Here is a 24,887-nt window from a genome sequence, read left to right on the forward strand (position 1 = left end):
TACGTTATTCCCACTTCCCAAGCTGTAACCAAAGATCCTTGAGCTGTCCTTCCAAGTTGGACAGCATCACACACTTTCCCTTCAAATTCAGTGAGGTAGGACATGGGGAAAATGTACCCATGCAGCACTCAGAGAAGGACTCAAACGCAGTCCTACACACTCCTCCAGCCCTCCCCTCACTGTTGGAAACCTTTTGTTCTACATGATTGATCCTGACTCCATCAGGGCGGATTTAGGCAAATCTCAGCCTCACATGTTGAATTAGCAGCAGACGTATCGCAGACCTTTAAAGTCCACTAGCTCACAAGGATCAAGCACTTCCTGCTCCTGCAAGCAGAGCCTGCTGCAAAGGTAAGCTGGCACACTGAGGCAAACTCTGATTTTGCAGAAACCTGTGGTCTAAGACGTGAGGTAAAGGACTGAGCTCAGCACATAAGTCCATACAGGCAGGCAGGTGAAGTGTTAAATACCAAACAAGTCATAATTAAGGCAGCATTTTGAGCCCTAACACCAAAGAAATACAAGTGTACCTTTGTGTTGCTCACTGGAAACATGGTGGCTACACTGGGAATAAATTAATGTATGCACCATTTGTCTGAAAACCCGTTAAGGAGGTCACTCCACTAGTGAAGCAAAAGTAGCTGGGGAGTAATTCAGTGCTTCAGTGGGTGAGGAACAGACAGATGTCTCCATCTGCAGCTAAGAAGGTAAAGTCATACAAGGAGAAAAGTCAGAGGGACCCTGTAGAAAGCCTGTGGGTGCCAGCTGTGTGGGAATCACAGGAGGTTAATCCTTATTGCTCTGTATCTCATGGAGTAAAAGAGGGCACAGAGTTCTCAGGAAGTTTTACCCTAGTTTCTAGTTGCTCATAATCTCCAGCAAGGTTTGGGCAGGACTCCGGCAGGACCACACCTCCCACCTTTACTTTAAGCATCAGTACAGTGCCGAGCACAGCACATCTTGAGTTTGTAAGGTGCTTCACAACTATAGCCTCAAAGAAACCAGTGGAGTCAGAATCACTTAATGACCACTGAGGGCACTAATGGGTTGGATCCTACAATGCTCTAACACACAAACTCATCAGAGATTTGACTTACCTTGACCTTGTAGTACTCCTTGACTTCAGGCTGAATGGAATCAAAATCACCACTGATGTAGTCAGGCAAGAAGCTGAAAGGAAAGCAGTGAGCACTGAAATGAAAAAGTAATCCACCTTTCTACATTTACTATTTATCTTTTCAAGAGCATTAATCTCTGAAGGGAATAGGAGTTAGTTAAAAGTGTGTTAAAACAACAGCTGATATGAGGGGATACAAAATAAGGTAACAGATGAACTGTAAAACTGGTAAACCAGCGACCCTTCTTCGCTGAGGGATCGACACATTGCCTAGATGCCTATACATCTCCCGGGTAAGGCAAGACTTGTATGTGCATGGTTCTGGAAAGACAACTCTCAAGTATCTTTCAAATGTATCATTTAGTCAGCAAAGTATCTGAAAAAAGCATATCTGAGTGCTGCACATTAAGCCTTGGAGGATATCTTCTAACAGAAGATGATGATGATGCTTCTTGGACAGCTGGTATGCCACAGATGTTCCAAAGACTCGTATTTTAGTTGTTACTGATGTCATCTCCTTTCTGCTCTTGTCCTTGGTTATTAACAATATTCACCCCAGAATATGGGAGCCAAATGCTCAGTGATTTTTAAATCATATCTTAGATGTTTAAAATGTGTATGAACCGGATTCAAAATGCTAACCATCATTTGTGTGGTCACATTATTGCAGAGCACATCGAAATAATGCTGGCATATTTATCTCAACTTGCTGTAACCACTTTTTAATTGCAGAATGCGTCAAAATACTTACCATACAAATTCTCACCAAATACATACTGAAAATTCAACTGTGCTCCAGGAAGAACAGCTTAAAAATACAGGTTGGGAAAAAAAGAAAAGAAAACTACACAAAAACCAGCCAACCAACCCCACAGAAATACAGCTTTCCATTTTGCGTAATTCCTGGAGCCAGGACAACAGGCGAAAGTGTTGCCGCTGTTTGAACACACCAGACTGAACCGAGTTTTGAAATCAAGGCTGTGATTTCAGTGTTTTCTAACCATTTAAATACATAGTTCCTCACCTCTGAGGTTACTATGCTTTATGAGGTGTATGGGAGTTCAGCAGCAATCCCATTTACAGCTCAAGCAGATTTACGAGGAATTGGGCAATTGTTGGGGCATATTTTTCTTCCACATGATTTTAGAAGAACGTGGCAGGGTCTACAACACCCCCCACATGAAAACTGGTGCAAACCTGGTGTTCGGCTCTGCTCTAAGATTTCAAGAGACATGCAGTCACCAGCCACCATTTCCTTTGAAAACTGAAAGCTGCTTCCACAGAAGGTGGTAAGTTCAACTGTTGTGAGTTAGCTCATGTGCAGCTGTGGCATTTCTAATTCACTGCTCTCTGTTAGTACTAAGGCTTTATAAAAGGATATGCACTAAACATAATCTCTCCAAAGGTGATGCTCCCGCACTCACAGCAGGGCCAAGGACAGTCCCTTCTGCATCAGGATTTATCGAGGACACACAAACCAGCTAGAAGAAATGCAAACACTTCAATGCTCTTGTTTCATGTGCCCAAGCCTGTTTCATGTGCCCAAGTAGATTTGCTTCTTCAATGTGCAGCTGACCTTTTCAGCATACAAAGCCACCGTGTTTTCAAAATCTAAATTTTAAATTGCTGCATTTTTACCTTTCCACTATTTTCCCAGTGAAATACTCACTGAATACAACAAGCCTAAAGAACTACAGGTATTCTCTTTCCATTTGTTATTTTCCTTTCACTTCTTCCTGATGGGAGCAAAGCCATTAATAGTAAACTCAGTCCAGGCCTTACAGTGGTGGCACCAAATGTGAGCCCTGGAGGCATCCCAGCAGGTTGCCAGGAAGAACAACAGCCAGTTGTCATGGAAAGCCAAGTTGATATGACACACACATCCACTCTGATGAAAAAGCAGATGTCTTTAGGTTGTTTATCTCACTGAAATGTGGTTCATAAATCCAGAAGTGTCTCTGCCACGTTTTTTCTCTACAGTTACTACAGACTGCTGTGCTTTTAGATGATCAACCATTTCTCCTGAGTGCTTCAAGGGGCATAACTGGGAGCAGAATTAGCCAAATAAGTATCTTCTCAGCATCAAATGTTCCTGCACAGCTTTAGCTCTCATCCAAAGTAAAGCCATTTTCATGACAAATGCTAGCTGAAGTTCTGTCTGCATTTTTACAAGCAAAAATCTCCACTGCACGTCCCATGTGCTCTGCCATGGCTCCTGGCCACGCTGCCTGAACACATATCCTATGCCAGGAACTGCAACATCCATTTTCAGAACATCCTCTCTAAACAGCTCACCTGCAGCCACCACAAAGCCAGAAGCGACTGATAGAGCATAAGGAATTGTGGCTGGGAACTTCAGAATTTCTTTCTTCTCTTCTCCTTCCTTTTTAGAAATGCCAGAAACAAGGAAAATTCGGAAAGTCACTGCTTATGAATCCTGAGGAAATCTCAGCTTGCACTGTCTGCCTCACAGACATCATAAAGTGTTTCAGCTTTGTTGTCAGATAGAGGCTCTTTGTAACTCATTGGCTATACAACCCAACAAAAGCAAGCCAGCCTTCAGTCAGGAGTGAAAAGGTATATTTGGCTTGGTCCTTTTGAATTCTGTGGAACAAACTGCCTGAATCAGGTGAGCAGAATCAAATCAAAGCTTTTCTCTAATTAACATCAGCGAAGAACAGTCATTCTATCTTAGTCTAAGTTGTCCCAGGCTGACTTAACCTCAGTGAAGATTAGCACAACTGATAGAGAAAAAGGGGAAATAGTTCAGAGAGATATATATGGAAAAAAAAACTCATAGTGAAGTAGTTTAAGAATATAAATGTAATGATTGGTTTTCAATTCTTTGCTGTGCTATAGATCTGCATTTACTCCAGAGTACAGCCTAGTCCACGAGAATAGGCTCTGGAGAATCATGTATCAAGCTTACTACTATGTGAGTGGAAGAAATTATGCCAGAAAAAAAGCAACAATAAAGGCCCCTCCTTTAGACTTAAATCAGCCACTCTGATTTAAAGTCTGGATTAAAATAAGGTTTTCAATTAATCCAATGTATGTTTTTCTACCCTCTGACCTCAAATTTATGAATAATTCTTATTGGGTATCATAACCATTGAAAAAGACATGTATTTCAGTGACATATATGGCACACATCCTTTTATCTTTTTGCCTATGGTGGCAAAAGATGGTTTTCATTCCATTTCCTAAGCGCAATTTACAACTGCAATTTCTAAGTGGTCCAGATGATACAGTCTCCTGCACTTCAGAACCATGTTTCACCAGTCTCATTAGCTATTAATTATCACTCTGCATATAAGGTCATGACCAGCTCAGCTGGCTTGGTTCTCTGCTGCTTTACACTGGCATTTATCAGGAGCGAGCCAACTCCATAATCCTCAAAGGGTAAGTACGAAATTCATCTGAGATCAGCTTCTTCTACCAAGCCTTTTCTAGAGCTGTCAAGGACTGAGCAATGAAAAAATCCTTAGAGGCTTTGGGCCAACAGGAGTCTTTTTTTCTCTTCTAATTTTGTTTCCCTTTTTGGAGGTTAAGGGGTTTTGTTTGGCTTTAGGTTGTTGCTTTGTTGTTGCTCTTGTTTTGGGATTTGTTCTCTTCAGGGTATTTTAGAGCCATACGGCATCCATCTAAAACAAGTTTGGAGTCAAGAGACCAGGACTGCTTTCAGATAAGGACCTCCAGGCACTTCTAGAGCAGGCATTATTTCCTGTATACAAATAGCAGGGTTTTAAACCCAGAGTTCAGTATGAAACCTTTACAGGTTTAACCAGTTTACCAAGAAAGCAACTAGCACTATTTCTCACAAATTTTGAGATGGATCCCACCTAGGGGATTTATCCCAACTGGATAAAGGGTAAATGTTGTCTGAACAGCATTATAAGCTCCCAGGATGCCAGGCTGGACAGCAAGAGGAAAAGAATAAGATTCCAGCAGGTTTGCCATAGTTTCAAGATACACTAATGAAATCTCAGTCACCAGTACCATAAAACAGCCATTGACTCTTGCCATAGACACAGATTACAAAATAAATAGGAGCTATTCAAATTCTAAGGTTCTCATGCTAAATAAACACAACTGTGCCTTTTGCCTTCAAGTAAGTCATCTAATGGACACAGTTTAATTCACGAAGCTGTTTTAAACATTCCCCACTAATGAACAGCATGTTACATTTATAATATCAGAATACTTGCTCCTTTATTCACTCACTTTCAGAATTCAGTAGGGGGTGGCAAATATGCCTTTTTATCAGGTTATAAAAAAGAAAACAGAAAACCCAAGAGATCACGCTAGCAGTTTATAGTAAAAAACTGTGCTGCCTCCTTAAATAAATTGCTCTGGCATAACTGTTCAGTTCTATCATTAATTCAAAGTTACAGTTTCCTAGTACTATTGACTTTTTGTGTGATGTAGCTCCTTTAGCACATAATTGCCTGCAATTAACCTTCTTTAAACAAATGTTAACATCAGAGACATGAGCATTTAAAGGCAGTATCTGCAGTACCCTTTGCTTCCTCCAGTTAGAGCACAGCAAACGTTCCCACGCAGACAAGCCGTGCGTGTCCCAGCTGTACCATTCGGGAGTGTGGAATGGGTTCCCTGCACTGTTTCTTCCACTGATAAAAATAAGCCTAAAAACCAGTGCCTTTTACCCTGGCCCAACAGAACAAGCTGCTTCTCAGTAGAAAGAAGGGCACATAACAAGGTGCAGACTTAGGATGAAGCAGTCAGCTTTGACTTTCAGAAGCATCTCCTAGTTGGGAGTACAGAAGATAAAGCACTCTAGCATTACTTGGGATAAATGTTAAAATCACAGTTTAACAAAAAAGTGCAGCAAACAGAAAATAATGCCCCTAAACCTACGTTTGCTGACCGTTAAAGTGCACTTTCACCTTGCCCTCCTCACTCTCAGTCTTGACTGGAAGGGTGAGTGAGGGCTGCTCTCATCAGAAAGGTGTTAAGCTGTTTAAGTCTGTCACAAGTATACTATTAACTGCTGTGAAGATCAAAGCACCTTTTTAACTCCTGGAGACAAGTGCAGCACAAGTAGATGCATTTCTGTTTTGTCTCAAAGCAGCATACTCAGGTGCCTCATCTAGCTGTACAGAGGCAGGTTCCCCAGGAAAGGAGAAATGTACAGACTGCAAGATCTATTCAGAGTTCCTGGCTATTCAATCTATAAATACCTTCCCAGTATTACCTGCAAGGCGACCACAAGTAAGGATCACATCTGAAGCTCAGAAGCCAAACACTAAACACCAAACACCACTCAAACTGACTGTAAAAAAGCATTTTGGTTTGGTTCATCTCAAACAAATCACATGAAGGATTCCACTACTTATTATTATCACCAGGCTTTTAAAAAACAGCTAAAGCACAGTCCTTTCCCTTCTCCACCCTCTGCTTCCCAATCAAGACTCTCCTGAAGTCATCTAGCTCACTTGTTCTGACTCTATGGTTCACACCACTTATGTCAACCCACAAAGCCTCCCTTATCACTACAGAGTGTTTCTATGAGGGTGGCACTAACAAGTGTTGTGCTAGCTGCTGTATAAATTCAGAAAGAAATAACAAAAGAAACGCCAATTGCCTGTGCCTTCCTCTAAGACTTTAATAAACCCTACTGTTCATTATGCAATCGCTTACACAGAGCATCATTCCCAAACAACATTCTGTATATTGCAATAAGATTACAGTAAATCCAGAAGAGTTTTAACAAGATTAAAAACAAAAGGGGGGTGGGGAGACAACAACAGTTGCAGATCCAATTTAACACAGGAAGCAAGTGTATGCGCACATCGGGCCATACACAGAGAGCAGATTGGTGTGACCCCGCCAGAATTGTTGGCACAGACTATTACCACATCTGTGGATTGCAGACAGGTAGCTCTGTAGTTAAAAGTTGGCAGCCTTGGAGAACAGCCTCTTTTCTCCTTACTTTCTAAAGAGCTTAGTGCTAAAAGAGCATAAAAGTATTATTTCATTTGCAAACGCCATGATTTAAAGAAAAAGATAAAAGTGTGCGAAGATATGAGGGCAATAATGCATTCATTTATGCTTGCCTAGTATGCAGTGTCACCTTGCAAATAGTAAAAAAATAGCTGAAATAAATTGGAGAACATATTACCTTCAGCTCAAGCTGCTATGCAAAGCACACATCAGGGGGACATCTTCTGCAGGGGACAGCCCACTTGCTCCCATTATCATTAACAAAAATCAAGCAGCTAACACCGTGCCTCAAACCCTTATCCCTCAGTGTCAAAGAAAAGTGTTAATGATTGCCACAACTATTGCATTTTTCTTTTAAATTATCAATATTTGAAACTGTTCTCCAGCTACAATCAATGCAGTGCAAAATAAAGGGACGCTCCAGGATTGGAGAACTGCTCGCTTGTTTTCCATGGTGCTGAACAGCCTCCTGTGTTCCAGTAAGTACAAGTACTTCAGGAAAAACCCAGTGTGCACAGGACAAGCAGCTCCCAGAGGCTGCTCCTAAGTACCCGTGGCTTCTTTTTTATTACTTACAGACTGATAATGTTGCTTAAAATAAAGGCTACATGACTGCAATGTTGCCATCACCTTAGAGCCACTTAAAGCTGAAACTATTCAGCAGCACCCTCAGCTGCCACTCAGCACCTCCCAGGCTCAAGCACCACGTCTTGCTGTTGGCCCCTTGGCAAGAGGAGAATAAAATGGGGCTGAGCTGTGAGTTTCCATCTTTGCACAGGGCAGCATGGCTCAGGGCAGAGTATTAATTCAGTGGCAGAATAAGCACCAGTGCCTCAGTGTAGGTTGTACAAAAGCACGTGGTTTTGAAAGCTGGGGAAGTGTAAGTGCTTACCCAGAAGTGCCAGACTCGTGTCTTCTAGGACACAAGGCAAGAGGAAAGGTGAGAGAAGATAAGCAACATAACCAGGACTCCCTCCAACAGCTTTAACATCTAACATTTAACATCCAACAGCTGACTAACTGAGAAGATAGAAGCTGACAAGACACCCAAAATTGTTTTACCTCTTGCTATGTCAAAGCAACAGATGGCAGAATTTGCCCTAAAAATTGAGGAAAACCAGCCATTACCTCAGAGAAAGGTAAACTGTTCATTATTAGCAGCTTATACTGTACGTGAGGAATCAAAGGGATGGCATCTAAAATCTGGTAACTTAGATCGAGGTTGTCACAAAGCACACTGAGATTTCAGTACTAGTCTCAAAAAGGCAGCAGTGGAAGGAAGCCAAAGTTTACTCAGGCTTCTTCATAGAGTGCCACCAAAGGTGGATTCTGCTGCTCCAAGAGGAGAACAAACTCATTTTCCCTTCTAAACAGGTATTTCCTAACAACTCCTACAGTGTGGCTTGAAAGCTCATTATACAATTGCAAAAGTCAGCTTTGATGACAGGTATTTTAACCCTACACGTCCGTTCTGTGAACCTTCACACCAGTAAGAACACTTACAAGTCAAGCACAATCAAACAATAAGCAGCTACATGTGAAAGACCTTCACGGGGATTTCCTTGCTTTGATAATTTACTTATCTTGCCTGAGTACCTTAAGTACCTGCCTTGAGTTTAGCATCTCTTTACTTGTAGGGATGACCACTTATGCAGGAGAGGTTGAGTTTGAAGAAGCCCCTTCATGACTTGAAATTGCAGTCAGTAGCTTGCAGCAGAAATTCTTCAGAGCCCATTCTACACAACTCATGAGAGCAATGAGAAGAGATCTGTTCCCTTACTGAGCAACCTGTTCCAAACAGGCAAGGCGAAATCTGAAGGTTTTTAAAAGTCTTACTTATGCTTCTCCTGTTTGAGCCTGCATTTTCTCTTCCAATTTCCATGTACACATAATTTTATAGATTAACTTTCATGGCTAGAAAGAGATATCTTGACACTTATCTAGAAAGAGGAAGACCAGCCATAGAAGGTGAACTGCCACACAAAAACGTATTAAAACACACCTACTCAGAAGACATGAAGTGTTAAGGAGGAATCCGGAACATCTGACAACAACAGAGCTGCTGAAAGCCAAAGCTGACTTCTCTATGGTTAATGAAAGTGTCTTCTGTCCTGGGCTCTAACTGCCTGTAGAGCAGCCACAGAGCAAACTTCTAATCCTTTCTGGTTTTGGTGGAGATGTGCATAATGACCTCAGATACAGTAATAAAACCTCTTCAGGTTTTGAGCCCTTACATCAATAAAGTACATAACATTGTGCAGAGAAACAGTGCACTGAGGATCCCAAAACCCATTGTGCTACACAGGAACAAAGCATGCTTGTTACTTAACCTTTTTAGGGAATGTGAGCCGACATGGAAAGGAATGGAGGGAAGATGTGTAACAACAAACAGCCCTTTGAAGTCTGTTGTCTCTGTATGGCTGAAATTTGGTAACTCACGGGGAGGCAGAAGTTTTATGAAACCTTTCACAGCTGACCTCTGCTGCGGCATCTCCAGAGCTGACAGAGAACCAGGATACTCCACAGGAGCATTAGCATTTCAAAAGGTACCTGCATCTCTGCCCAGCACAGCACAGAAGCATTAATTAGAGAGACAGTAGAAGATAAGTGTGCATACAAAATGAGAGCTGGGCTCTATCTGATGCTGAGTAACCTTTACCAAACAGCATCCTCACTTCCATCAGAATAACTCAAGGGACTATTCTCCCATTTCTACACAATTCAGCTGTATAATGTATGACCCCATTTCATTTTCTGGAGCTTGTCATTTAGAAAACATCATATTGCAAACTTTGATAGAAATTCTTTAAGGTAAGTACTAATCACAAAGGTGAAAGGCAGACCTTACAAACTCTAATGGAAAAGTGTTTAATACACCTGTGTCCCTATATTTAGTGGGATGGAGCACTGCAGCTAGATATGGCTTCATAGCTGGCAGAGATATCCTATTCACTTTAATCCTTTCTTACCCGGCTCATAGTGTCACCACCTCTACAGAGTACCAGTGTGGATGTTTTAGTTAGGCAAGTCGGCAGGTTTAGAGTTATGAATACATAAAAGCAGTTCTCTCTCAAGTAAGACTGGAAGTATTTTAAGCAACAATTTTTGTGAGCACAGCTGCAATTAAAATGCCTCTGATAAAGTTCTAATTAAAGAATAAAAACCTCTTTTATAGTTACCTGATATATGGATGAAATTAAGAACGCTGGGCTGCATCAAAAGGAGCATGAGCAGCAGGTCAACGGAGGGGATTCTCCCCCTCTGCTGTGCTCTCATGAGACCCCCCTGCAGTCCTGTGTCCAGCTCTGGGGCAACAGCACAAGAGGGACGTGGAGCTGTTGAAGCGAGTCCAGAGGAGGCCATGGAGATGCTGCAAGGGCTGGAGCAGCTCTGCTTTGGAGCCGGGCTGAGAGAGCTGGGCTGGTTCAGCCTGGAGAAGAGAAGGCTCCTTAAGGGGAGACCTTAGAGCAGCTCCAGTGCCTAAAGGGGCTACAGGAAACCTGGAGAGGGGCTTTGGACAAGGTCCTACAGTGACAGGATGAGGGGGAATGGCTTTAAACTGACAGAGGGGAGATTGAGATTAGACATTAGGCAGAAGTTCTTTCCTGTGAGGGTGCTGAGGTGCTGGCACAGGGTGCCCAGAGAAGTTGTGGCTGCCCCATCCTTGGCAGTGTTCAAGGCCAGGTTAGACAGGGCTTGGAGCAACCTGGTCTGGTGGAAGGTGTCCCTGCTGGTGGCAGGGGGTTGGAACTGGATGGGCTTTAAGGTCCCTTCTAATCCAAACCACTCATGACCCTAAGAAACCTCCTTTGATCTGCTGCTCACACTCCTTTTGATGTAGCCCAGGATACAGTTGGTTTCTGGGCTGCAGCACACACTGAAGCTGGCTCATGTAGAAGTTCTCATCAACCAACACCCCCAAGTTCTTCTCCTAAGGGCTGCTCTCAATCCAGTCTCTGCCTAGTCAGGCTAAGGTGCTATAGTGTGTTTTCAGCAAAGCAAATAGGTATGTGCAGCTATTGCCATTAAGTCTTTAATACCCAGACTGTTGCTGGGCTGTATCCACCGAACTCCTGTCTGAGGCTTCAGCTGGCTATTGTCATTAATGCTTCATCACAAGCATTGAGTTTACTGTCACTTCCCAATATAATACTTAGAGCACAAATGATAGCATTTAGATAACTACCTACCTGACATATCAAATCCAAACAGGTCAATGTATAGATCTAGCGCTTGCTCATAAATGGCAATCACAGAATAAATTGCACATGACTGAGGCATTACAAACATTACATACACACATCATACTAGAGAGCTGTCTCTTCTCAATCTCTTCAATCCTACTCCTTTCCCTTTTTTTGTCTATTTGGGTTAAAAACGCTCACACAGAAAATACCTCATTCTCAGTAAGTAGAACCAATAGCCCAAAGAGCCCCTGTCTTGGGCTCTGTACAAGTAATCTTACATCAAGTAGAGCAGTTGAAAAAAACCCACCAACTTTTAATGTAAACTCTGATGCTGCTGGTGCCCTGCATATTATAAGAAGGTTTTAACAATACTCCCTGTATCAACTTCACAATTAATTATGATTAAGAATGTATTTATAAAACCCTTAACTGCTATCCTACTGATATCTATTACTGCACTACCACTTTCATTAAATCTTTTCAACATCTGAATTAATTTTTCTTATAGAATCAGAAATAGATGTTAAGGACACAGATCTACCTGTAAGTAATACAAATGCCATGAGCAGCTCTTATTAACAGCTATTCCCTTCATACGTAGTGATAGTAGTTGTTCCTCAGGGAAGGCATTCAGAAGTCTGATATCCCTACTGCTGTCTGCAACCATTTATGCTACAAGAAGGGAAAGGAGAACTGACTAGATGCAGCACTGGAAGTGTTTTGGAAAAGCCAGGACACAGATTGAGTTGAGTATCAGGCACTTGGAATTAGTGTGCATTGAGATGCTCTAGGAGCAGCTCAAAGACCGCCACAGGTGACATGATGTAACGTAACCATCATTAGAGATGTCATTTCATAGAAGAGTGAGGTTCTGGATGCCCATGTGGCCCATTCCTTCAAATTCACTGCAAGATAATTTTTTCCATATGCTTTAATGCCAGCAGGTCATTAATTCACGGGTTAATGAAAGCCATGTAAAGTTGGGAGGAACAGACCCATCTGCCTGATAAGGAAGTAAGAGACCCACAATTTATTGGTATGACAGAAAAACTTTCATTGAAGTTACTTTTGTAATTGTCCTCAGAGAGAAACGGGAAGTCTGAAATCCTACAGATTAACAGAGAATTCCATTTCATTGTAAGCAAAACCATCCCTGAAATCCTAGGCTGTTAAATACCTGGTTAAGCTCAGGTGCAAAACAAGCCTGGACCAGCCAGTTACAGCCAGCCAGCTAGTAACAAACAGGAACTGGGACTTACATGCTGATGAAAAGGCATGGAGATTTGTGCCCTTTCCCACCTTCAAACTGAGCTCAGTGCACTCAGGGAGGAGCAGCACACCTACTCTAGGTAGCGATGGCTGGTATGAGCCACACTGCATCAGTCTGGGAGGACTGCTTCACCAGTGTCTCTGGCAATGTGGCATCCCCGCTTTCTAAAGCAGCACCTCCCTTACCTAAGCCCACAATAGAGAGGGAGGTGGTGAACACAAAAATCCCCTTCTCCAAGCAGTGGAGGTCCAAGGCCCAAGAAGGGCAGGCTGTGAGCCATCAATGAGTCCATGCAGCTTCTCCAAAGGCCAGGCTGTGGAATCAAAGAGTGATTTCTTTTCAGTGTGAAGGATTCATTTTCTTTTAGATGGAGTCTCAGCTTTTACAGGATTTTACGAAATGCAGGCTCCTAGGTGCTATGATGCTCCTAGATACCTGTGCTTTGTCTGGCCCAAGAATGAACAAGTATAAGCAGTTTTCCCCATCCCTTTCTTCCACAAGGTGGGGAAAACAGTTTCTAAATGCAGCTTTCGAGTCAAACAAAAGGTTAGAATAATTACAGTTACTTTAAAAACACAGAAGTAAGGAATCAAAGCTACAAACTACTGGCAACCCACGTGTTTGTCCTGTATGTTCAGAGATCAAAATCATTCACTCTTGAGGTAAGAGTGGAGCAAGGCAGTGTATGACCGTTTGAATCAGCTAATTTACAGCAATGGCCGGGGGGGGGGAATGAAGCAAAATCTACATGTGGATTGAAAACTTGCCTGTGGCCCTGTGCCAGGATCCTGCCTAATACACTTGAACATGCTGAAATATTAAACCCCAGAAGCACAAGAACGAAAAGGGAAATTTTGATGAGCTCTTAAACAGGGTCATGAACATGACTGTATTTCTGCTGGCGCTACTGAAGGAAGTCAAAACTCGCTGCGGCTGTTCCAGTGCGAGCATGGCAAAGAAAGCACTTTCTACTCTGATGAGAAATGAGATGCTGCAGAATGGGGAAGGCATCACTCTCCTGATGAAAGCCCTCTTCAGCATGTCGGGAATGCTATTAACGTTCCCGAAGCCACTCCCGAGGCGTATTACCATCACATATATGCATGACAGCGCTGACCACTTAATCCCTCTTCTGTCACAGGCAAGTTAGAAACTAAAAATTACACTGACACCCAAGGGTATTTTATAATAGAATACAAAATAAAATGATAAATTTGCAGATGATTTTGGCTTTGCCTCATGGTACTCCATTATAGACCAAATATTCCTGGCCTCTCATTCATTACTATTTAATTACAACAGAATATCTTTCTTTCAGACTTCATTAACCTCTGAAAGTAGTTTGTGACCTTGGGACCTTTCTTGCAACACGATGTTAGAATATTGCTTTGCCAGGAAACACTTCCTGAAATGCTGAATTTAATCAAATGCATAGGTTTCTATGGGAAACAGGAAACATGAGAACCCTGCATGTGGCCACTTAATGAAAAAGAGTTAGAGCGTATCAGTTAGACTCATAAATCAATACTAGATTAATGTTAAAAGGTGCCACAAGTGTTTCCCCAGGGGACAGGCTCATTACAGTAAACATGATCACGGATGCTCTTCCCTATTACTTTCACTGTGGGGCAGAGAAGATGGAGTAAGGAAACAAGAAGGGATTTGCCCATGTAATTCCTGTTTGTTTAAGCCAGCAGAAACATCAGTATCTCACCAAGCCCAGTGACAGCGCAGCACAGTTCCTGTCTTTGTCACAAACTGCTGTTCAATCTGAAACGCTTTGACTCTAGAAGGAAATCTGAGAGCACAACCTCTTCACAAGATGAGAGGCAGAACCACGGCCCATGCAGTCACTTTCATTGCTTTGCTGCAAAGCTTCGAATGATGGATCAATGCTGGCCCCTCGGTGCCAATCAGAGTGGATGCTTGCAGACTGGGCGCGGGTTCAGCAACTTGCTTGCTAGCAATGTTAACTCCTCAAAACAGTCTTCATCATCCCAAGAATTCCCTCTGAGAGCTAACACCCAATCAATCCACGCACGCTCCTCACACGATTCCCTCCTGTACAAAACCGCCCCAACATCACTTATGCACAGTTTTCTCCTAAAATTAAAAGCATCAGACAGAAGAGATATTGACACCCACATCTGTCACTTCCTTAATTAAAAGTATTTGTTGTCAAAGCTCGCAGATGAGGCTTTAACACAAAAAATGGCACTGAATCGTGGACTGCCTCTTTTTCAGCTGTATTTTTGGGACAGTCTGTCTTTCCCTCCCCACTCAAACTACCTTAATGCACACAAATCCAATTTGATCTGTCACTGCCATTTAACACGCCTGCCGCAGCTTGTAGAATCAGAAAACATCAATCCTCCCACAGATACTGCTGGAACTTGCCGAGGCAAATCACATCTTTTGCCCTTACTACTACAGAGCCTTCCCTCCTTCCTTTCATGTGACAGAACAGCAGTCGTTCTACTGGAGTTATTAGCTAGGTTTATTCCAGAGACTTTTTCTCCTTTTCAGCTTTAGCATCACAAACATTTTCACTCCCTCCCCACCCTTTTCCTTGTACTGTTTTTCTCCCTCCCTTCCAATTTTGCCTTCTTTAGATGATGCCTGCGCCAACTGTCACCTAACGTGTTCATCTTTCCTAAACACCGAGCAAAAAGCCCTGCTGACAAAGAAACAGAGATTTTCAGACTGCTGTTGCTTCAGTGAATATATGTTTTCAGTCTCTTGCAGAATAACTTCCCTTCTGCACAGAGGGTATAACAACCACAGGCCCCTCTCTCAATGCTCTGGTCCACAGCTGGATGTCCAGTGCTCTGAACGATGTCATTGGACTTGTAACACACACTGATTGCAGGGAAAACACCACCACCAAAAAAAGCCAACCTCAAAATCTCACTACCCTCACTAAATATTTTACCAAGTATTTTGAGCTACACCTGAATACCTATCTCCCTTTTATGCTGGAGAAAAAGGCAGCCAGCTCCAAAGGCACAGCCCCTTTCATCCTCTGCCATCGGTATCCACTGTGTCATTGTGTCATGTATCAAGCACTCTAAAAATATACCTTTTCTAACCCGCTGATCTTTATCCATCTTCTTCACTGGCATCCTATTAGCTCCCTCCACACTAATGAGTTAATCCAGTCTCAAGCTGCAAATCCCTAATGCTGCCTTCAGTTAGTCACTATCCGTAGTGCTTATAATGAATGAATTAAGGGGAACAGCTATATCATTATTTACTGCTTCTATTCTTTTTTATATGCCAGGCAACTTTTATACAGAAATCAAAATACTTAAAGCCACACTGAAGGAAATACAGAGCAAACTGCAAATACACGTGTACTCTGTCTGATCCAAAGCATCTTATATACATATCAACCACGTGATGTAGATACCTGGAACGGGCTGCTCAGCTTCATTTTAATAGAAAGAAGAAACATATTTCAGCTAGAATTTCTTAACAACCAGGGAGAGACAGGCAGCTTGAGAGTCAAGCAGCTTGTGTGACCCCTGTAGAGTTACAAGTCCAAGAACAATATATTCCCACAGGATGAATTTCATTCCTGGTCTTACCACTTCCAAAATCTATTCTAAATATTTTGATCACTTTGTGGGCAGCACAAAGTACTTCCAAATACAATAAGCAGTAACTATTTCCAACTATGGCCAATGCTGTCTTTAAATCTGAAATCAGAGCAATAGATGCTCACACACTATTTACACAGCTAAAAGTGGTTTGATTATATTTGTTTTAAAGCACAAGGGATAAAAATGGATTGTGTCCCAGTCTCTAGAAGACACAGTAACTGACAAAGCAGCAGTGAGAGTCTCATTCTTGCTCCATCCATTTCATAGGTTGCTGGAACAGTATCCAGTTGCTGTGGCAGTTTCCCTGCTTGCAGTCACCATAGAGAAGGGATGCATCACATCAAGCATTAATTGCATTGCAAGAATTCAGGGCAATGTATGGAAAGGGTGTAATTGCTTAGACATTTATAGCTTAATCACTTCTCAATTAAGTCAACAGAAGATCCTGAATCCGTACAGAATGTAATCCGAGCCCCTGTTTGGCAAGCACAGGCTGTATCTATTCCTGTGTTGTGACATTTAATGAGAAAAACTCAGTAACGCTAAAAAAGATAGAAAACAAAAACCAAACCAACCAAACCCAACACACAAAAACCTGTGTTAACAGCTCTGCTGAGCCTGCATAGAATATTCCCCTCATTCACCAAGTGCATTTAAAACCCCCAAACAAACCCTAAACTGGATTTCTAGCATGTGCTTTGCAAAACTAAGGCCCCGACTGGTACCTAAGTAAGGCAGGCAGCTTGTGGCTTGCAGAGGCACATGTATGCACAGGGGTGTGATTTTTACTTGAACTATGAGTTGAAGAAGTCTGTTTCCTGAACATAAACGTATCCAAAAGCAGCTTTGGAGGTACCACTGTAAACATCATCCACATGCTTGAGCAAGTTATTTCTGGTAGCAGAACACAACTGGCTCGATAATGTCCCAGGGCTCTAACTTTCTAGCAAAGGTTAACCCTCATGTCTTCAATTGGGGAATTTTTAGAGCTGCCTGACTCCTTTACTTAGTCCAAATCAATGCTCAGCCCTTCACATGGATGGCTTTGCAACTGGTGCTGCTGTTTTGCTCCTTGCCTTGTCCTCGTCAGAAGAGGCCCATAATACTCATCGCTTGGCCCTAAACTATTCTTATTTATCAACTGTAATAAGTACGCTTGATCAGAGTTTGAGAACACAGCTCCTTGTTCTTGATAGCATTTTCTGTGAAAACTGGGGCATAGAACATTTTAAAATGGAAAGCTGAAGGAGTCCATTTGTAAGACAGAGACACGCTTGGAATACAATGAGATTTAAACCCAAATCTGAGCAGAAGATCTAGGAAAAATAGTTTAAAGAAAAATGGATTTATATTTTTAAGTTTTGCTTCTCATTATATTCTATAATGCGTGAAGTCCCCCATTTGCAAGCTACTGGCTTCACTAATGCTCAGTTTAAACAGATCTGAAGTATACAATCATCTATCCTCAAAATAAAGGTGTCCATTTGAATGCAAATTGTTCCAAGTCAGGACTTCTGCCTTGCGCATGTTTATAAAGAGAGAACAGTCTACTGAAGAAAGAGACTCGGAAAGAAAACCAAGAAATAAGCACCCAGAATATGTTTACGCTCCAACAATCACTAATAAGCTTACTGAAAGAGCATTTTAGAGACAGCAAAAAGCTAATCTGAATAAGTTATCTATGGCTGTTATTTGTGCTCAGCCCCATTATGTAGCAGTCTGTAATATCAAGTCACCTGGAAGGGACTATACCCGCACTTTCCAGGAGTTCTCTAGACTACGAAGGAAAGAAACAGCTGAGAAAGTGAAGAGGTGCTATAGCACTAGTTAAGGGTAACAATGCAGATCAGTCAACTTCTAGGACATTTATTAACATACATTCATTCTAAGGCACTGCTGGCACGTGTATTCCTATGCTCCCAGACTGAATGCTCATCTTCGCAGTCTTAACAAGCTTCTTTCAAAGCTAAGACTGCTCTTGCCATGTTCATTATAAAGTTTATATTTTACATCTTAAATGACAAGGTCTATTGCAGCAAAACCCCAGCCTGGTTTGAGGCTTGCAGGAACTTTCTGGCTTCACTTTGTTTCCAACACAGGAAAACTCCCACTCCCCAGCCTGCCCCAAACACTTGTAAAAAGTATTGCTCCATAAAAGCAAGCATTGCCTGCCTAATCTTTAATTTCTAGTGATATTCAGAGATCCAAAAGAAGCAAAGGCATACATTTCATCCTAACACTAAGCACAGAGCCAGCTTTTCCTGGATCCTAGAATTACTCCTTAGGCACAACAAACCAAACCGCTATAAAGTGCAGAGCGCTCTTAGGCCAGCTCAGGACCCTCTTCCAAGCTGATGTGACTCAATGCACGGGTATTTTATCACTACAAAGTCCTAACTTCTAGCACTGGGGTGGCCATAAATGATTTTTACCATGTCATAAAGCCAGAAATCACCCAGATGGAGTGATTTCTCTACCTACAGTACACTTGGGGCACAGATGCAGCTATGTGAAGAAGAAGCTGAAGCAATACAAGCCCTCTGATTGAGAGACCTGGGATTAACTATAAGTGTCCCTATATTCTCCTTTCCTCAGCCACTTTTTTCCTTCCCCAACCCTTAATTACTGCTCTGGATAAATAGTGACCTCTTATTTTCCTGATGGGGAATTATAACTTGCCTTCTGGTGCTCTTACTGGGACAGCACAGTATCACGGGCAGAGCACCTCACTGGTAGCCAGGAGACCTGGTTTCTGCCTGAACAAGCTGCCTGTCTCTTTTGTATTCGCCCATCACTCCATTTAGCCAGATTTTGTCCTTGTCCTTCCCATCTCTCCTTGAAGTGCTCATGAAGATCAAGTCTGCCTCCACCTAGGACCTACTATTCCTTACTAAATACTGATTTTAGGAGGAGTGATACCCGGCCCTTTTACAGGTTCAGCTTTTTACAAGGAATTACCAGAAACTCTGATGAGACCAGATGAAAAAGGGCAGCATTTTACCCCTTCTTAAGGCTATTTACCCACATGTTGAAGGTGACTGAGAATCTGAGATGATTTGCTCAGTGAGCAAACTGGGAACAAAACAAAGGTTTTGATTCCCAGTTCTCCATTTTAACCACTGGATAATACTCTCACTCGAGATGAAACCTGGTACATCTACCTCTTGTAGATTCACTTGTGAATCATATCCAGAAGTTCTACCTGAGAGTGCTTTTACTTTTTTACTCTTCCCTTGTGAAGAAAGCATGGTCCTGTACTAAAGGAGTAACTTACTTGCTGCGTCTCCCAAACGAAAAGAAACAGGGCATGTGTGCTTCCACATACACACAGTGTAAATGTTACCATCATTCTGCAGTTTCCATCTTGGCTAGCAAAACCAACAGGAATTCAACATAAGCAATTCAAGAGTAATTTAATCTCAACTAAATTCTGCTGATATTTATAAGCCCACATGTTTTAATTAGATGATAATCTGCTACTTGATTTTCAGATTGAGGAAACAATGGGAAAGCCCTTTTACGTTTCCTGTTATGGTTTATGGAATACAGTAGTAACTACAATTAGAAGCACCTCCAAGTAAACTGAGCTGAAACAACATTACAGCTGGTTGCTGATGTCCCCCTCAAAAATCTATCTATCTCCACTTTGCATGATCTGCAAAACACAGTGCTTCTGCCCCTCCTAAAATTCTGACCTAAACCCAAACCACGGCTATGTAACTCCAAGATGTTTCTTTTATGGCATCTGATGACTAATTGAATAGAAATAAAGCACTACAGTGATGCAGTCAGCTCCAGGAAAACCATACTCCTGAATCTGGCTTTATGCTGCTGTCTAATATCAAGAAGAACCCAGCAGTGTAAAAAAAGCACCCATGATTTTCACCTCTCATTAGTTCTGTGAGCATTTGATTCAGAGACCCAATAAGCCTGATGTGCCTCATGATCTTATAGCCCTTTCAGGAAACACCTCCCAGTACAGGAAGCTAATTTTGGGTTAAACTGAGGACTGAATCTATGAGTATCTCTTGATATCTCAACACTTGATTGTTTCTGAAACAAGCTCTGAATTGTATTTACAGTGCATGGCTACTGGAATACAAATAATCAAGTGAAAGTCATTAAATTGAAGATAGAAATTAAAAAAGCCCAAACTTAGATGATCAGAACGTATCTTGAGAGTTTCTCATCTGCGCTACCTGAAATAAACACAGTAGGTAACTTCAAATGGATTCATCTTTCCAAACACCGAGAGATAGGTTGCTTTGGTTTTCTGAAACTTCTTGGTGCCTGGCTGCTTTCTAAAGTCAGATAGGATTGAAAAATGGATCCCAAGTCAGGTATTCCCTAAAGGACCTGACTGTGGTTTGGGATGGGCTTCCTGAACACTCCTGCAGATCTGATTAGGATAAACTCAAGATTCCGATTTTGATCTCTAAACACTGCTACAGTTACTAGGTCAAGCAAAACTGTCTGATGTAAAAGACTTCCTGAAGCCCTTTGAAAAATAAAGCACGGTCTTAGCTTTCAACTTTCTTGGCTTTCACAATGCAAACCCTCAATTCACAGAACTCACCACCACCAGCAGCAATGGAAAAGCCATTTCAAACAGCTCTGACCTCACATTTGAGGCCATTATCATTTTTTGTGAAGTTACTGAAACATATCCTTACACCAACATTTGTAAAGCAAAAACTTCACATGCATAGGGCTCTTGCATCCTCCCCCAAACATACAATGGATAGATTTCAAAGACAAGAAAAAGCCATTGCAGTCTTCCAGTACAACACCATGCTCTGAAAATCTCATTCAATATTTTCTGCATCAGTGCGCTAAATTTTGCCTGAACACAAGACAGCTTAAAAACAATATCTGGTTTAATCCGAAGAGTTCAAGCAAAGAATTCCCCTAAATCCTACATTAAGCTACATCAATGGCTAATTACTTTCGTAAGTACCCTATTTCTAATCCAATATAGAACACAGTGAAGTATATATGAATTTCTCACTCTATAATCCTATTAGGGACCTACTTTTCCATGAGGAGAAGGTTATTCAGGAGAGAATAACAAGACAAAAGATCTCACTTTACATATGGGTGTTGCTAGCTGTTGCCCAGCTGTTTCCTTTTTTGATTATATTGACAATAGAGACAGTGATTTCTAAGATTAGGCAAGTTCAGTGTAAGTTGTAATAGACAACTGAACTAGCCAACCAAAGGAAGAAAAGATGGCTGGTGAATTGGCACTACAAAACCTCAGTAATTGCCAAAACGCACGCATGAAGCCATAAAACAGACAATTTCACTACGAGACATCTTTCCACCTTTCACACCAGCAAATATGCAACTACTTTTCCTCATGGAAGTTACACTAGCTCAGTCTTCCTATTCAGAGGTTAAGCCTATTGATTCCTTTTCAAACTTTTGAGGCAAAATAAAGCCCTGGAGAATGCATTCAGCATGGCAGAAAATGACGAGTCACAGATCTGTGTGCAGTTGCAGAGCTACAGTCTTGTTGAGATCAAGAAAACATGGATGGAGTGTTACCATGAGGGGATGCAGAGTTACCATGAGGGGATGAAGACTTCTTAGGAAGGACAGGATGGGAAGATGATGAAGAGCAGCTGCCCTTCACAGGAGAGAGCAGCGAGAGTGCACGGAGCTTTGCCTGGGGATGGATGAAGTTAGGCCACGGATGCCAAAGACAACACGAAGGGCTTCTGTTAGTACACAGGTGATGAAAGGAAGATTAGTTAAAACATGGGCCCATTGCTTAATATGACAGGGGACCTGGTTACACAGAACATGGAAAAGGCCGAGGTACTGAATGCCACCTCAGTCTTTATTAGCAAGACAAGCCTGCAGGAATCACAGGCACCAGAGACAGGGGGAAAGGCTAGAGTAAGGAAGATGTACTCTTGGTGGAAAAGGATCAGGTCAGGGAATACTTAAGTAAAATGGCACATAAAAATCCATATGTGCAGATGGGATGCACGCGAGTGTGGAGGGAGCTGGCAGATGCCATTGCAAGGCCATACTTGACAAACCTTTAGCAATCATGGCAACTGGCAGAAACACACAAAGACTGGAGGAGAGCAAACATCATTCCTGTCTTCAAGAGGCCAAGAAGGAGAACTCTGAGAACTACAGGCTGCTTAGCCCTATCTCAGTTCCAGGGAAGGTAATGGAGTAGCTAATCCTGGAAACCATTTCCAGGCATGTGGACAAGAAGAAACTCCTCAAGAGTAGTCACCATTGAAACTTTTATTATATGCCTACATTTATTCAGTGATACAAAACTCAGTTAAGTGTAAGCTGTAAAAGCTGCACAATTAAGACCTCTGTTTTCCACTTCAGCTTCTCAACACAAAGCTTAGGACACAGAACAGTCTGTCAAATCCAAGTTAAAGAAGTAGCATCACCTTGTATAACCAATACCCTTGATTAGTTTTGACTAAATAGCTACGGCTTATTTAGAATCTTGGGGGTGGAGGGGCGTCATCAAAAGACAAACTTCATGCAGCAATCTGTACTCCTGAATGGAAGTTACTTCCCAAATGATTTTTTTCAGGTCCATGTTTGAACTTTAGCAGCTGCATGAACTGGAAGTGTTTATGGAATTTGTTCCTAATTTCCAAACACACATGTAGAGCTTCCTGGAGCTGCCTCCCTGCATGTCCAGTACAGAGAAGAATTATACTGTAATTGCATTTGCAATTGTAAATGCACTATACTGCATTTCCATGCATCACTTAAGTTCACCTCATGTATGTTTTACATGTAGAAAACGCAACATCAAAATATACCACCACTTTTCAGTTTCACTGCTACTCTTTGCCTTTATACTGTTCACAGAAAGAAACTGGAAGGGTAGCAAAAGTGATGTTCTCAGTGATTGTAAGCAATCCACCTCATGTAGTACATCTGCCAGTGAAATACTGAACAGAACCCCAGAAAGCCAGTATTTATGACAGGATTATCCTTCCTCTTATAAGGCTCACTGGACCCCTCTAACCTGAAGCTCTTTGTCTTGCAAAACCTGAGTACATGATGTATTTGACATCTCTCTAGAAAACAGCAGCTGAGACACAAGTTCTAATGATTGCTTTTACAGGTGCCAATACAATGATAGTTCTCAATGCATCTTCACCTTCATATACCCCAAAGCAAGTGACACACAGGTTAATCAATGCCTTAAGATTTAATCAGAAAGTGTTGAGAAAGAAGTCACTGTAGTGTGATACAGATAAGCAACAACCTAGCTGAAGTGGGTAAGTGCTTCACAGGGGTTCAAGGAAATACACAACAGGGTAGGCAAGGCAGGCAGAATAAGGCAGAGCAAAACAAATCCCATAAAGATCAGTAACTCACCCTTAACTCTCATTAGCTGCAAATGTTTAGCAATCAAGAATGGTTTAGCAACAGTCCTTATTTTTGAGTGGGAACTGACATTAATAAAGACAAGACATAGTGTAAATAACCTTTCTGGGCTCTAAAGCCAGCAAGAGAAATGCAGCAGAGCACAGAGTCCATCCCTTCTTCCCTGCTGCCTTTCCTCTGTCCCCAACACTGACAGCTCCCAAGGATGGGCTTCTCTTAGGAAAATTATCCTGCCCTTTTGGTTATTCATCCTACTACTCCTTCTCTAGAAGGCATTTTTTTTAGCACATCACTGAAAAAAAACAGCACAATTTCTCCCCATCAGTAGTTACAAGAACAAAGGTTTCTTGGGTTTGTTTGTTTGCTTTTAAGCAAGAATAATTGGAATTAAGGTTTAGTTTTAAGCTAGTATTTATGGAGACTAACAGGAAAACCAACCAAACACATGACAAAAATGACACCACAAGCATAGAAGAAGATATATAAGCACTACATAGATTAATATCATGACTGGAAGTCACACTGCTAAGCCAGCCTGCACAGTTCTAGAGAGGAAGGTGAGAGCTTCCTTTGCTTGATGGCAATAGATGGATCACTCCAGCACAGAAACAAGTCAAGACACGATGGAGAAAACAGGAAAATTATGGAGGCAGGAAATGAGGGGCCCTCAAATCTACTCTTGCTGCTCTTCATTGAACAGCATAGACAGTCTTAACATGAGAAGCAAGTTAAAGAATTGTTCAGCACTGAACAAGTCTCCTGTAGAGCATCTTGCCTAGCTTCAGCCACAGCGCTTTAAGATATAGTTATGAAGTAACTGAAGAGAGGCCAATAAAAGCAAAGAGAAGACCAATAAAGAAAGACCAAACAAGCTGGGCATATTTTACCCTAAAGCAGAGAAAAGGGAGATGGGGGGGGCTCCCGCTTGAAGAGTTGTAAGAACCAACTAACTAGGTACGCATCAGGAATATTCCTTCACCTTGAAGCAGAGGGAAAGGAGGATGGATCTCTTGAGGTCATTTCTAGCCCTACATCTTTCTAGGATTTGGAAATGGATCAACTGTTCAAAACAGCAACAAATACTTGTCTCCAGAGGAAGACACCCCTCTAACAGTGCTATTTCCAGCTGACCTTTCCCCAGAATGTTGTCATTTATTCCCATTCCAAAAGACTCTTCCCACACTTCGGTGTCACTGAGCATCAAGTCCAAAATATCAATCAAGTTCTTTATATACCTCTCTCCGATACAGTAATCTCTCCAGAATTAAAGGACTATAGGTTTTAGGTTTTGATACAACACCATTAGGTATCAGGGCTTCAAGTAAAATAGTTTTAAACATAAGGTTAAGGAAGCATTAAAAAATGAT

At 41.9% G+C, this 24,887-nt stretch overlaps 1 protein-coding gene across 9 annotated transcripts in view; it reads right to left on the bottom strand.

Annotated features, from left to right (window-relative positions):
* The window catches only part of TPK1 (thiamin pyrophosphokinase 1), a 286,829-nt gene that overhangs the window by 142,645 nt on the left and 119,297 nt on the right, over positions 1-24,887 (bottom strand). For 8 of the 9 annotated variants that reach the window (XR_009728727.1, XR_009728726.1, XM_061375018.1 and 5 more), the window contains one exon: positions 1,098-1,170. The exons of the other annotated variant lie outside the window; for it this stretch is intronic. Coding sequence is in view for 5 of the 8 variants with exons in the window: in XM_061375015.1 (XP_061230999.1) it covers positions 1,098-1,170 (73 nt within the window). In the remaining 3 variants the exon portion in view is untranslated. The remainder of the gene's footprint in view (positions 1-1,097; positions 1,171-24,887) is intronic. 9 annotated transcript variants of the gene reach the window in all.

The sequence above is a fragment of the Neopsephotus bourkii genome, unplaced genomic scaffold (assembly GCF_033783945.1).
Source record: "Neopsephotus bourkii isolate Nb327-2 ecotype Australia unplaced genomic scaffold, CSIRO-AGI_Nbou_v1 NB_1655, whole genome shotgun sequence".
Taxonomy (NCBI): Eukaryota; Metazoa; Chordata; class Aves; order Psittaciformes; family Psittacidae; genus Neopsephotus; species Neopsephotus bourkii.